The sequence below is a fragment of the Fukomys damarensis genome, unplaced genomic scaffold (genome assembly GCF_012274545.1).
Source record: "Fukomys damarensis isolate Sample0158 unplaced genomic scaffold, DMR_v1.0_HiC HiC_scaffold_12, whole genome shotgun sequence".
In the NCBI taxonomy this organism is placed as follows: Eukaryota; Metazoa; Chordata; class Mammalia; order Rodentia; family Bathyergidae; genus Fukomys; species Fukomys damarensis.
This window is the reverse complement of record NW_022900924.1, coordinates 53321405-53335876: the sequence shown is the minus strand read 5'-3', so window position 1 is coordinate 53335876 and position 14472 is coordinate 53321405. Positions and strand designations below refer to the sequence as shown.

The following is a 14472-nucleotide window of genomic DNA, read 5'->3' as shown; positions in this document are numbered from 1 at the left end:
GCGAGTGGAGCCCTGGGTGCGGGTTCGGGCACCTGATGGACACCTGCTCTCCCGCCTCTCCCTGCTCCTCCCGGCCGCCTCCCTCATCATTGTCATTGTCCTCCGGAGCACATGGGCACTACGGCTGTGTGCCAGCTGTGAGAGGCCTCTCACCTCCGGGCACCGGCTCGGCCTTTGCGCCTTCTGTCCGCCAAGCTCCAGGGTGACCACATCCCTGCTACGCTTTGCCCGTCCCAGCCTGATCCTGCTGCTCAGTGTCCTCCTCTCCCAGAAACGTCCCCCCCAGTCCCTGCATCTCACGAGCACCCTCAGCCTGGCTGCGAGGTCCCCCTGCTCTGTGCGACAACGGGCCCCCAAAAATCATTCTGCAGACCTCTCTGGCTCTGTCTTGTCACAGTATTTCAGGATGTGAGAGACAGGAGAGACCACTGGGAAATAGAAGGATTTTATTCGAGGTTTATGTGAACACCAGCTCAAAGGAAGAGCTTTGAATAAAGAAAAGTTTTAGTTTTTATGCATTTGGTCAAGGAGGGGCTAGTCTTATTAGTGATGCTGCAAGCGAGTTTATAAAAACAGCACGAGGGCAGACAGTTATGTAATTTAGCCTTGAAAGAAAACAGAGCCTGTGAATCTCATGAGAACAAAATGACCTAAACTTTGTTTACAGGATATAGTTGCCAATTTTATCTGTACCAGAACAAGAAGTTACAGCTACTAGGGGAGAGAGAGGTGGTGGGGGCTGCCCAAGGCTGGGAAAAACTTGTTTTTCTTTAAGTCCTGGTCATTCCCCACTTGGACGCTTTTTATAACAAGTTTGCTTGTTTGTTTTTGTACAGGGAATCAAACTCAGGACCCTGAGCTTTTGAAGCAGGCAGTGGCACCACTGAGCTAAATCCCCATCCCTGTAACAAGTTTTGTTTTTTGTTTCGTTGTTGTTCTTTTGTGTGTGTGTGTGTGTGTGTGTGGTACCAGGGATTGAACTCAGGACCTTGCGCTTGCGAAGCAGGCGGTGGAAACACTGAGCTAAATCCCTGGCCCATATTGTTGTTTTTTGAGACAGGGTCTCACCATGTAGTTGAGACTGACCTGGAACTCACTATGTAGCCCAGGCTGGTCTCGAACTCACAGTGATCCTCCTGCCTCAGCCTCCCGAGTGCTGGGATTACAGGAGTGTGCCACCACGCCCGGCCAACCAATCTATTTTCAAAGAGTTCTCAACCCCTGGGGGAGGTCAAAACTACTCCATAATCTCCTGTAAAGCCTCTTCTAAAATTTTTAACTTTTTTTTTTTTTGGTACCAGGGATTGAATTTGGAACCTTGAGCTTTCAAGGCAGGCGGCAGCACCACTGAGCTAAATCCCTAGCCCTTTAACATGTATTTTAATGGGGTGGGTTTTTAATGCTTTCTTTCTCACATCTACTCTGTTGCAATGCAAATCACTCTCTCAAGCACTTTTGTTTCAGGAACAAACTGAGCTCTTCCAAACTAACAAGCAATCATACGTATTTCTTTCAATAAACTATTTCCACAAGCTTTTTTCTTTTTTTTTTTTTGGTATTGGGGATCGAACTCGGGGCCTTGCTCTTGTGAGGCAGGTGGTGGAACCACTGAGCTAAATCCCTGGCCTCTACAAGCTTTCTTTTGACATATGTAAGCTTTTCAGTTTTGTCATTAGCTCTCTTTTTATATCTTTATCAGGACAAAACTTTTTTTTTATTAAATTAAATTTTATATATACATACACACACACACACACACACGCACACACACACATATATTGTTTTTGTTTTTTGTTTTTGTTACCGGGAGTCAAATGCTGGATCTTGTGATTGAGAGGCAGGTGGTGAAACCACTGAGCTAAATTCCCAGCCCCAAATCATATTATATCAAAAGTATTCTTTTATTTTCTTTTTTTGCTGTTGTTGTTTTTTGGGGGGGGGGCGGCTTTGAGACAGGGTCTCACTGTATAGTTGAGACTGACCTGGAACTCACTATGTATTGTAGCCCAGGCTGGTCTTGAACTCACAGTGATCCTCCTGCCTCAGCCTCCTGAGTGCTGGGATTACAGGCGTGCGCCACCACGCCCGGCTCAAAAAATAATTTTTAAAATGAATAAAAAATTTAAAAAGAGGATCACAAGCTCCAGCTTCGCCTGAGCAACTTTGTGAGAACTTGTTTCAAAATTTTAAAAATTTAAAGGAATTGTATGACAAAAAAAGAGAGAAGGAAGTAGAAGAGGAAAAGAGAGCCCCAAGCTAGCGCACTGGCTCCATAATACCCTCCCCTGTAAGACCTAAAGTCTCACTTCCACTCGGAGGAGCATGAACAGCCGGGGAGGCCTCCACGATGCTGGGACTATAGCCCAGCAAGGCTCCGGGAGCTCGACAGACAGCGAGAGTCACCCAGGAAGGAACACACCGGACTAGTTGGAAAACAGACCTTTGTTAGTCTGGCCAGACAGCCTTCCTGGAGCCAAGTAGCTCCGAGAGGCGCCAGCTCAGGGGTTTGCACAGTTTTTAAAGGCAAGGGGGAGAGGATTTCGAGCACAGCAAGTGGGCAAGGGGTCAGTTTTCTGCTATCTATCTAAGGGGGTTGGGTGTAGGGCACGCCTGGTTTCTTACGTTGATCTTCTCTAAACTCCAGGATGTTCTGTTCCGGCAAGGCCTTGAGTCACTATCTCGTTTACCCGTACCAGGCTCCCAAACACTCTGTTCTAATCTTACCTGGGAGCAGGGCAGAAAGGAATGTGCATGACTGTATGCCGGCTGCACAGTGGTCAGGGTCCCACACCCCCATATTAAATGCAACAAGAGCCGGACACCTGTGATCCCAGCACTTGGGAGCAGAGGCAGGAGGATTGCTGCAAGTTTAAGGCCAGCCTATCTCAAAAAACAACAACAAAAACCCAAAAACAAAAATAAAATTCAGCATGAAGACCCTCACGGAAGGCCTGTTGTGCTCTTAGATTTCCCAGTCTCCAGAACTATGAGCCAAATAAGCTTCTATTCTCTATAAATTACCCAGTCTCTTATGTTTATAGCGGCACAGTTTGTAATAGCTAACACTTGGAAACAGCCCATTTGCCCATCATTTGGAGATGGATAAAGATGCGGCTTTTCTATAAAATGGAATATTACTCAGCCACAAAGAATGAGAGATTAGATTCAGTCATAGGAAAATGGGTGCATATTGAGGATATACTCCTAAGTGAAATAAATAAGGCACATATGTGTAAATGCCGAATAGTTTCTCTGGTGTGAAAAACTATAATGGTACATAACATCCTAACGGTATGATGGACAGGAAGAAAGGGGCTAATGGTGTAGGGAAGGTGGGAAGGGTAGGGGAACCTAATAAGGGAAAGAAAAAAATAGGAAAAAATGAAAAAATGGAAATAAAAAGGTTTGTAAATGGGGAGGAGAGGACAGGGTGAAGGAAGGGCAGGGACAAGGGGAAAAAATGAGAACCAAGACCTGTCATGTAAAGGTACAAGATCCCAATGATGAATGTAACTGTACTGTATCCCTAAAATGTGCCAATAAACTCAATGAGGAAAAAAAAATCATAAAAAAATACCCAGTCTCTGGCATGTTGCTGTAGCAACAGAAAACAGACAAAGATGATATAGTGCTCCCAAACACTCCATAAGCATTATGAAAATAATGCATATCATCTAATGCATTAAACAGAGTTTTCACTAAGTCCACTGGATCAAGATGATTGTGGTATTTCTGTATCCTCACTCGTATCTGCCTGCCCTACTGAATGATGACATATTTTAAATATCTTGCTGGGAGTGGTGGCACACAGCTGTGATGCCAACATTCAGGAAGCTGAGGCAGGAGGATTGCCATGAGTCCAAGGCCAGCCTAAACTACGTAGCAAGAACCCATCTGAAAAAAACAAAAACCCACAAAATTAAATAAAATGAATGGTGTCGTATTAGGATAATGAGCTTATCAATTATTTCTTACAGTTTTCAGTTCTTTCTATGTTTTAAAGCTTCATTTTTAGATATACCAAGTTCAAAATACTTTATCCTCCCAGTGAAGTTTTAACATTACACAGTGAATTTTTCAATTTCTAGTAAAGTTTACCAACAGATTGGGAAGCAATTATCTGGTGAATCTTTTTCCATCTTATTACTTTCAGTTTTTCTGAATCCTTGTGTTTTACGTGTGCCATTTGTAAACACTGTGCTGCTGAATTTCATTTCTTGGGCCAGTCTAAATGGATCTAAAAAGATCACAGGGTGTTTTAACTCTAATCACCTCCTTCTGACTTATGTGTATACAGAACTTAGCCCTTTTATTTGTAACCTCCCAACTGAGACATTAGTATCTGTCTTAGCCACTTTCCCATTGCTGGGACAAAATACCTGGCACCTGCAACTTCTAGGAGGAAAGGTTTATTTGGCTGAGGGTTTCAGTTCAGGGTCCACCATCTCCAAGGCAGAAATAGGATGACAGGAGGGCCTGGCAGAGGTTACCCAGCCCATGGCAGACCGGAAGTGGAGAGAGAAGGGAGGAGCTGGGCACAGGAACACGGCCTTCCAGGTGACCACCTCCACCCAGGCCCACTTCACTATGGATGAACACACTGATGACACTTGTGGGGACATTTTAGATCTAAAATATAACGATATTCTTTTTTTAACGGATTTTTTGTTTTGTTTTGTTTTGTTTTTTTGGTACCAGAGATTGAACTCAGGTCCCTGCGCTTGCAAAGCAGGTGCCGGAACCACTGAGCTAAATCCCATAACGATATTCTTTATATCATCAATGTTTGGCTACATTTACTCAGTCAGTGTTCTTTACTATATCTTCCTTTTACCTCTCAGACCCTGCTTCTAGAATTTTCTTCCTCTTTTTGAGGGATATCTGTTAACTTTCCACAGTGGGAGAAACGTTCCCTGTCTGCCCTGTCCAACATAGCAGCCGTATGCAGCTATTGAGTACTTAAAACGTGGCAAATATGGCTGCATTGCTGGAGTTTTAATTTTGCATCATTTAAATTTGAATAACCATATGTGGTTAGTGGGTACATTGGACAGTGTAACTTTAGAAGCTCCTTTAAGCTGAGGGGCGTATGTCAGTGGTAGAGACCATACTTAGCTCATGGAGGATCTGGGTTTAATCCTTAACGAGAAAAAGAAAGGGCTGGGGATTTAGCTTATTGGCTCTGCCATCTGCCTCGCAAACTCAAGGACCCGAGTTCGATCCCTGGTACCAGAAAAAAGAAAAAGAAAAAAGATACGGGGGGAGCACCCTGGGTGGGGTGGCACACATCTGCAATCCCAGCACTTGGGAGGCTGAGGCAGGAGGATTGCTATGAGTTTGACGCCCACCTTGGCTACATAGTGAGTTCAAGGCCAGAACTACATAGTGAGACCTACTCTTTAAAAAAAAAAAAAGAAGAAGAAAGAAAGTGGGGCGTGGTGGCACACACCTGTAATCCCAGCACTCGGGAGGCTGAGGCAGGAGGATCGCTGTGAGTTCAAGACCAGCCTGGGCTACATAGTGAGTTCAAGGCCAGAACTACATAGTGAGACCTACTCTTTAAAAAAAAAAAAAGAAGAAGAAAGAAAGGGGGGCGTGGTGGCACACACCTGTAATCCCAGCCCTCGGGAGGCTGAGGCAGGAGGATCGCTGTGAGTTCAAGACCAGCCTGGGCTACATAGTGAGTTCCAGGTCAGTCTCAACTATATAGTGAGACCTTGTCTCAAAAAAAATTTTTTTTTAAATAAATAAAAATAAAAGAAAAGAAAGACGAAGGGAGGAAGATGGAAATAAGCGAAGGGAAGGAAGGAGAGATTTCCTCTTTTGATGGTCAACTGTCTCCGTCTTTATCTACAAACTATTTTACTCTTGTTCTTGAAAGACAATTAGCTGACACCATTTCGCTCAACGTTTTGAAGATGTTAAACCCTTCTCTGCTGGCTTCCGTTTTTGATCTAGTGAAGTCAACCTAATTTTTGTCCCCTTGGGTGACAGGTATTTTCTCTCCGGCTGGGTTAGACTCTCTCCGCTCTACGGTCTTCGGCAGCAAACACTAGCGCTGACCCTGGACTCGGGACCTCCAGGGGCTGGCGCTGGGAGACGCAGCCTGTTTCTCTTCAGCAGAGGTCGGCAGGTGACCAGCAACCCTGCTGTGAGGAAACTCGGGGCTGCTCTCCATCCAGGACAAAGGACTGGGGCCGTCCTGCGCCAGCCGGGACCGGGGGCCCCTTGCCGGCTCCCCCGCCCAGCTGGGTTCCTCCGGGTAGGCTGCACTGTGCCCAGCCCAGCTCCGCAGGGAGCACAGCGATGACCGGTAGGGGGCACTGTTGCCCGACTCCCACCTTTCATCCCCACCCAATCACAGGCGGTGATAATGACTTAGGTTTCTTTTTGAAAATTCCATATGTTTTTTTAGTTAAATTTCTTCTAAAACTTCTCAACTTGTTTCAACTGAACAGTGGAGATTTTGTTTTGTATCGTTTTGAGACAGGGTCTTGCTGTGTAGTTCAGGCTGGCTTTGAACTCTTAACTACGGAGCCCAGGCTGGCCTTCAACTTCAGTGATCCTCCTGCCTCTGCCTCCTGGATGCTGATATTACAGGCATGTGCCAGTCTTCAAAAGTGATATTCAAAAATAACAAAAGGGCCAGGGATTTGGCTCAGTGGTTCAGCTGCCTGCCTCACAAGCACAAGAACCAAAGTTCAACCTCCGGTACCATAAAAAAAAAAGTGATATTCATTCAGTAAAAATCATACTTTGAATTTGGTGTTTAGATCTTCTCCCAGGCCAAGTGATCTGTAACCATAAGGCTGGGCAAGAGTAGGGAGCAGAGGGCCAGGGATTTAGCTCAGTGGTGCTGCCACCTGCCGCGCAAGCGGAAGGACCCAAGTTTGATCCCGGCTACCAAAAAAAAAAAAAAAAAAAAAAAAAAAAAGAGTAGGGAGCAGAAGCACAAAGATAAATAATACTCTACAGTGGACTGGGTGGCCAGCAGCTTTGAATTTTGCATTTTTGAATGTTTTGCATTTTCACATCCCATCAAGTCTACAAAATATCCATGTATGCCGGGTGTGGTGGTGCAGGCCTATAATCCTAGCACTCCGGAGGCTGAGGCAGGAGGATTGCCGGGAGTCCGATGCCAGCCTGGGCTACTTGGTGAGTTCAAGGCCAGCCTGAATCACACAGCGAGACCCTGTCTCAAAAAAAAAAAAAAAAATCTGTGTGAATATCTGAGATATTCAATGCTTTATTATAAATAGGCATTGTGCTAAGTGTTTTCATCCAACTATAAGCTAATATATGTGCTTAAGGCCAACTAAGTTATGGAGTCAGGTTAGCTTAAGAGCATTAAATGCATTTTTTACTTACTGTATTATTAATTTATAATGGGTTTATCAAGAGGCAACCCCATAAGTGAAGGAGCATCTATCTATTAATTTACAAAAAAGAATCTGAACAGGTGATCAAAAATGCAATCCTTTAACACATGAAAAGGTGTCTTCGTTTCAAAGTAAAAGGAAAGCGGACTTAAACCACACACCACACACCCATAGACTGGTAGAAAGTCCCGACTGTTGACAAAATACTCTGGTGGTGAGGCCATGAGGGATGGGGGTCACTGTTGCTTCCTCAGGGTGATACAGCAGATGCTGGTTCCTCCCCAGCCTCCTCAGCGGCAGGCTGCTGGGAACTGTATCCAGTTTGAATAGGTTGCTCTGCTATGGGAATGAGTTCTGGCCTGAGGGTGTAGCTCAGCAGTGCAGCACCTGCCCAGCAAGGGTGAGGCCCTGGGTTTGATCCCTGGTACCAAAAAAAAAAAAAAAAAAGAACCTGTCACTTCACTCAAATCACCTATTTAATGTCTCACCTCTACAAAGGACATTCATCTAACAGAAAACTTTTACTGAATTGCCTTCTTCCTTTCCTGATCCAGACTAAAATTTCCAAGATCGATTGGTTTTCACTCGGAGCCCTAATGAACCGGGAGGAAAGAAAGAACAGCCTCTTTGGTCCCAAGAGCTGGGGGTTGACAGTTAAACCGGGCTGGAAACAAAAGACCTCAGCTCCGTGTCCCCCACCGTGGGCACGGTTTCCTCTGCAGCCACGAGTCTCTCCCCCAAACTGCTGTGCTCTTCTGAGTCGGGCCTGGAGCTTGCTGCTACTCCCGAGTTGGACCCAGCCACAGTGTAGTCTAATAGGGTGAGTGCATGAATCAATGAACGAATGCTAAAGTAGTCCATTTCCCCACATAACTTGGCAGAAAAGCTGTGGAACTAACTAGGAATTCAGGCATTTCGGCTTCCAGTACCAGTTCTTCCACTTACTAGCTGGGAGTACTCGTACATCTTTCTAAGAGTTCAAGACATCGCATTACAGCAATCCATGCACACCCATGTTTATAGCAGCACACGTCAGTACACTTGAATCTTGGAAGTGGCCTACGTGTCCATCGACAGATGAACGGACCAAGAAAATGTGGTGTTTACACACAATGGAGGAGTACTCGGTCATAACCCAGTCATTTGTTGGAAAATGGATGCACCTTGAGACTGTAATGTTAAGTGAAATAAATCAGACCCACAAACTTAAATATTGCATGGTCTTTCTGGTATAAGAAACTCAAAATACTGCCGCCTGCCTCGCAAGCACAAGGTCCTGAGTTAGATCCCTGGTACAAAAAAAGAAACTCAAAATACAAAAACAAACAAAAGGATAGATAACACGAAATAGGAAGATAGAAGACAGATCTCTTGCAAATAGGAAGGGGCCCAACAGAGAAAGGAAAGGTGAGAGGAGATGAAAAAAGATGTGTTCTGTACATATACCAACTCCCCGTGAGGAAGGTAATCGTGTTACTGCCAACGCGTACCAATAAAAAATAAAGTTTTTAAAAAAGAGTTCAAGAAATGTTTGCTGCCAGGAGTGTCGGTGCACGCCTATAATCCCAGCACCCAGGAGGCTGAAGCAGGAGTATCGCTGTTAAATTCCAGGCCAGCCTAGGCTACATGGCGAGGCCCTGTCTTCAAAAAAGAAAACAAAAGTTTGATCCCAGCACCAAAGAAAAGAAGAAAAAAGAAAGAAGGGGGGGGGAAGGAAAAAGAGGAGGAACAAAAGAAGTGAGGTGCGTGCGTCGCAAAGGTGTGACGAATTAACTGGGCTAATGCTTGTACGTCACCGGCCCACCATCCCGGGTCCTGAGAATCAATCTCTCCCCCCTCCCGTCCTCCCCCTCCCCTTCCCCCCCCCTCTCACACGCACGCACGCACGCACACGCACACGCTCCGTGTTTAAGCGGATCTCCCCCAGCAGAGCGGGAGTCTGGCTCGTCCCTAGCCGCGGGGCCATGAGGTGACTGCAGCACTCAGGCAGGGAACCTGCCGGACGATTATAGATCCCACCAGGCTCTGTCTCCTTCGATGAGGCAACCACAAGTCCCATCACGCCGCAGGGCTCTTCTTCGTTTCTTCTTGTACAAATGAAGGCCTACAATCCTAGTGATGAGCCTGCGGTCCAAGAGATCCCGTCCGCCCTGCTCTCCCAAGGCTCAGTGCTGCGGGGCCCGGCCACGCCCCTCCACTCAGACCTCCCAGGGAGGGGCGTTCCCCCCCCCCCGCAGGAGAGACGCATGCGCATTTCTCCCTCCCTGCCTGGCTCCTATCAGTCTTTCGCATTTCCTATGCTGGCTGCTTTTTGTCCCCTACTGCGTGCGGTGTCCGCTTCCCTGCGGAAGTGGTGGCCGTAAGGGAAGAAGATGGCGGCCACTATGGTGGCAGCACCTGGTTCGGCCGCCAGTCGGGCCAACAAGCGAAGTGGCGGGGGACCCGGAGGCGGCAGCGGCGTTGGCGGGGGAGCCAGAGCGACTGAGGAGGAACCGCCGCCGCCCCTGCAAGCAGTTCTTGTGGCCGATAGCTTCAACCGTCGCTTCTTCCCGATCTCCAAGGACCAGCCTCGGGTGAGCGCCGGCATGGGAGCAGATGTAGGCCGGGAGGGTGGTGGTGCAGGAGCGGGTTATCCTTATGGCTGGCTGGTGAAGCTCGCCCGGGAAAGACTTGATTATTCTAAAGTCGGGTTTATCTGGCTAGGAGGAAAGCAGAAGGGCTGTCAAAACTCTGATGACTGCTTGACCAAGTGAGTGGCTTGCAGGTGTGAGCCCTGAGGGTTGTCCACCCCAGGTCTGGCAGGATGGAGAGTTAAATGTGGAAAGAATGCTGAGGGAGGGAAGCTTTCACAGCAAAAATCAGTGGCCCCAGAGGAGCCTGCACTGCCTCTAACCTTGTGGAACAGATGCTTAGTTGGAAAGCAACGTCTCTCTTTGCCTCTGAGGGGGTAAGCGGTAGCCTAAAAAGGGCAGGCTATAGCTCAAGGCAGTGTACATTTTCCCCCCTTCTAGGTTTTAATGATCACCATTGCTGTCTGTCTAAAGGAGGATAGAATGGGTTTAGTGGCTGGTTACTGTCAGCTCTTGAGTTATCTAAAAATAGGAATTTAGACTGAGCTAGTCCTGGGATCTAACCGGAAAATCATTGAAATTCAGGAAAATCTTCCCTAACAACCCTCCAAAAGGCCTAATGGCTGTTCATTTTTGATAAGTGATGAGGGACTACTAGCTCAAGACTCTTAGAAAAGGCTCAAGGAGCCAGGCCTGGTGGCACAGGCCTGTAACTCCTGCACTCTGGGAGGCTGAGGCAGAAGCACAAGTTTGAGCCTAGTCTGGGCAGTTTAGCAACTTAATGAGACCCTATCTTGAAAAATATAAAATGAGCTGGGGCTATGGGCCAGGGATTTAGCTTAGTGGTTCCACTACCTGCCTCTCAAGCGTAAGGACCCAAGTTCAATCCCTGGTACCAAAAAGATAAAAAAGAGCTGGGGCTATATGTAGCTTCATTTTGAAGGCCCAAATAAGTCATGAGTACAAAACTAAAGAGAGGGAAGGAGAGAGAGAGAGAGAGAGATAAAAGAAGGAAATTTTATGCCAGCGAAAGCTTTAGTAGTGCTTAGAATTCTGGATATTTGATTAATGTTCAATTCTGTCTTTTGTAAAACCTGGAAACTGTGTCTAATACTAGACAAATAGATCCTGTGCTTACCTTACCCAAATTTGAAACACTTTAGCCTCAAGCTTTGCACATGCTATGAGTGTCAAAAGCAGGAACCACTGCGTGCAGTGGCACATGCCTATAATCCCAACCCTCACAAAGCTGAGACAGGAGGATTGACATGAGTTTGAGGCCAGCCTGGGCTATGTAGTGAGTTCAAGGCCAACCTGCACTGCAGTGAGACCCTATCTCAAAACAAAAAAAAAAAGCAGAAACCTGTTTATTTTTGGTTTAGAAAGATGAAGTAAAACTAGTATTTGGAAATACTGATAGATGAGTGAAATTTATTGTTGTAATTGGGTACCCTGAGGACCCTGTTGGATTCAAGAACTCAAAACTTTCTTCATATCCTGCCCTGCAGGTCCTCTTACCCCTGGCCAACGTGGCATTAATTGACTACACTCTGGAATTCCTGACAGCCACAGGTGTACAGGAAACCTTTGTCTTTTGCTGTTGGAAGGCTGCTCAAATCAAAGAACATTTACTGTAAGGCCCGGTGACTTTTCTTTCCATGTTTTATGATCAGGGTGGATGTGACTGATTAGGGGAAATGCTAGGAGGAAAACAGTTATTTGTGTAGATCCCATGGTAAGGTCTAGGGTGCCTGCTTCACTTGTGAGGTGAGCAGCTGTAGCTGTGTATCTGTCCATTTGGAGGTTCCTGTGACAAAAATTGGACTAACACTTGTATGAGGCAGTGCCTGGAGTCCTAACTACTCAGGAAGTGGAGGAGGAGATCCCTTAAGCCCAAGAGTTCAAAACCAGCCTGGGAAATGTAGTGAAGGGCTATCTCTCCCCACTGACCCAACCTCAAAGACACTTAGGTTTATTTGAATCTTACTTGGGTTTTGCTTTTTATTTAATGATTCTAATATGTAACTTCTTGGAATAACAGCTTTGTTTTTCCACTGAGTTTCCAAATTTTATCTGTTCCTCCCTGCAAGGACAAGAATGAGCTCTTTTGCATCTCTGTTTTCCCGCTGTCTAGTGTAGTGCCATAAACATAAAAAGCCCTTCACAAAGGTTTGTTAAAATCTAAGGAAAGAAAAAAATCTAAGGAAAGAATAAATCTCAGAATTTATGGAAGCTTAGGAAATAAAGACTAGCTATTAGTAGGGTCACCATTAGACAGTTCCTAAATTTGATACGGACCTCAAGGGAAAGATGACATGGAAAGTGTATATCCAAAATTCTTTTATACCCTTAGGTTTCAGCAGGATTTGGGGACAGAGGTCAAGGCGTAAGAGGAAATAACCATATTTCTCTAACCCATAAAACAGAACTAATAACATAGAATGCTGAAAGCATTAATTATAGTTCATAAATCTCTTTGAAGTTGAGGACGCTGGCTGGAGTCCAAAAAGGCCATAAAGAAAGTGTGAATGCTGAATGGGGGCAGGTAGGGAAGGTCCACATGTTCTTTAGATCCATTTACTCATTTCCTTCACCCTTTCCTTCCTGTAGGAAATCCAAGTGGTGCCGCCCTACGTCCCTCAATGTGGTTCGAATAATCACGTCAGAGCTGTATAGATCGCTGGGAGATGTCCTCCGTGATGTTGACGCCAAGGCCTTGGTGCGCTCTGACTTCCTTCTGGTGTATGGAGACGTCATCTCAAACATCAACATTACCAGAGCCCTGGAGGAGCACAGGTCAGGATGGGAAAGTGCCAGGGACCAAGGTTAGGGACCCGCAGAACTCTTAAGGCCGCTCTTTTGCAGCTGTCTCCCTCCTGTCCTTCATAGGTTGAGGCGGAAGCTGGAAAAAAATGTATCTGTGATGACAATGATCTTCAAGGAATCATCCCCCAGCCACCCTACTCGTTGCCATGAGGACAACATGGTGGTAGCTGTGGATAGTGCCACAAACCGGATACTGCATTTCCAGAAAACCCAAGGCCTCCGCCGTTTCTCATTTCCTCTGGTGTGTGGGTAACTAAGAAACCCAAGGTGGGAAAGTAATTGACTTCAGAAGGGGAGACAGGTTCAAGTCCTTGTATTTCTCCCCACAGAGTCTGTTCCAGGGCAGTAGAGATGGAGTGGAGATTCGCTATGATTTACTGGACTGTCACATCAGCATCTGCTCTCCGCAAGTGAGCTTTCGGGGCTGGAGCCACATGTCCAAAGTGTAGCCCTCAGGGGGTCTTGCTGTCTGCCCACAGGCCAGAGTATATTTTTCTCTCTTTTCTCCTCTGTAGTAAGACCAAATGATGCTATTATCTTGTCCCTGGTATATTAGGAACCTCTGGGTTTCTGGCCTAGTTCAGCTGTCACGGGTTTGTTTGGTTTGTTTGTCTTACAACACTGGGGGTTGAACTTAGGGCTTCTTGCATGTTAACCAAGTGCTCCACCACTGAGTTTCGACCCTAGTCCTGAGTTGGGTCTACCAGGTCCCTGGGTCACTCATCGTTGCTTCTGCAGAACAGCATCTAGCCTTAGCCCGACACACTTCCACCCACAGGTAGCTCAGCTCTTCACCGACAACTTTGATTACCAAACGCGAGATGATTTTGTGCGAGGCCTGCTAGTGAATGAGGAGGTAAGAAAAAGCTTCCAACACCTCTCTAGAAGGGTAAGCTGCTGCAGCATTTTATCTCATTCCCGTAATCTGTTATCCCTTTTGGGTTTCGTGGAGCCTTATAAGGGAAGAAAATAGCTGGGAGGTTGGGGGAGACAGTCTTCAAAGGAAACCCGCATGTTCTTTGGCCAAAACAGTAAAAGGCGGAGGGAACTGAAGAGGCTTAGAAAAGCATTTTACAGTGCTGGGCGATGTTCTTCCTGTGTTGCTTGCTCAGGTGACCTCCCGTCCTTCTCATTCAGATCCTGGGGAACCAGATCCACATGCACGTAACAGCTCGGGAGTATGGTGCCCGGGTCTCCAACCTGCACATGTACTCGGCTGTCTGTGCCGACGTTGTCCGCCGCTGGGTCTACCCCCTCACCCCAGAAGCCAACTTCACCGACAGCGCCTCCCATAGCTGCACTCATTCCCGACACAATATCTACCGCGGGCCTGAGGTCAGCTTGGGCCACGGCAGCGTCCTGGAGGAAAATGTGCTCCTAGGCCCTGGCACTGTCATCGGCAGCAACTGCTCCATCACCAACAGTGTCATTGGCCCCGGCTGCCACATTGGTGAGCACACGAGGGCATCACGCCAGCCATCCTAGGAGTAGGAACCAGGGGCCCGGATTGTTTCCAAAAGCAAGGATGGACACACGAGGGTAGTCCTCGGCAATAAAAAACTAGAGTAGAACTACCTTTAAAAAGGAAGGAACAGGGCCTGGGGTGTAGCTCAGTGGTACCATGCCTGCCTGGCAAGCACAAGGTCCTGAGTTCAATCCCTGGTACTGCAAAAAAAAAAAAAAAAAAAAAGGCGAGA

The 14472-nt window shown here is 46.6% G+C and overlaps 1 protein-coding gene across 1 annotated transcript in view; it reads left to right on the top strand.

Moving 5' to 3' along the window:
* The first annotated feature begins 9659 nt into the window (after positions 1-9659).
* The window catches only part of Eif2b5 (eukaryotic translation initiation factor 2B subunit epsilon), an 8973-nt gene continuing 4160 nt past the window's right edge, over positions 9660-14472 (top strand). The window contains exons 1-7 of the mRNA XM_010624272.3: positions 9660-9952; positions 11458-11582; positions 12560-12745; positions 12839-13016; positions 13105-13185; positions 13554-13631; positions 13913-14225. Of these exons, the coding sequence (XP_010622574.1) occupies positions 9752-9952; positions 11458-11582; positions 12560-12745; positions 12839-13016; positions 13105-13185; positions 13554-13631; positions 13913-14225 (1162 nt within the window). The 5' untranslated portion in view covers positions 9660-9751. The remainder of the gene's footprint in view (positions 9953-11457; positions 11583-12559; positions 12746-12838; positions 13017-13104; positions 13186-13553; positions 13632-13912; positions 14226-14472) is intronic.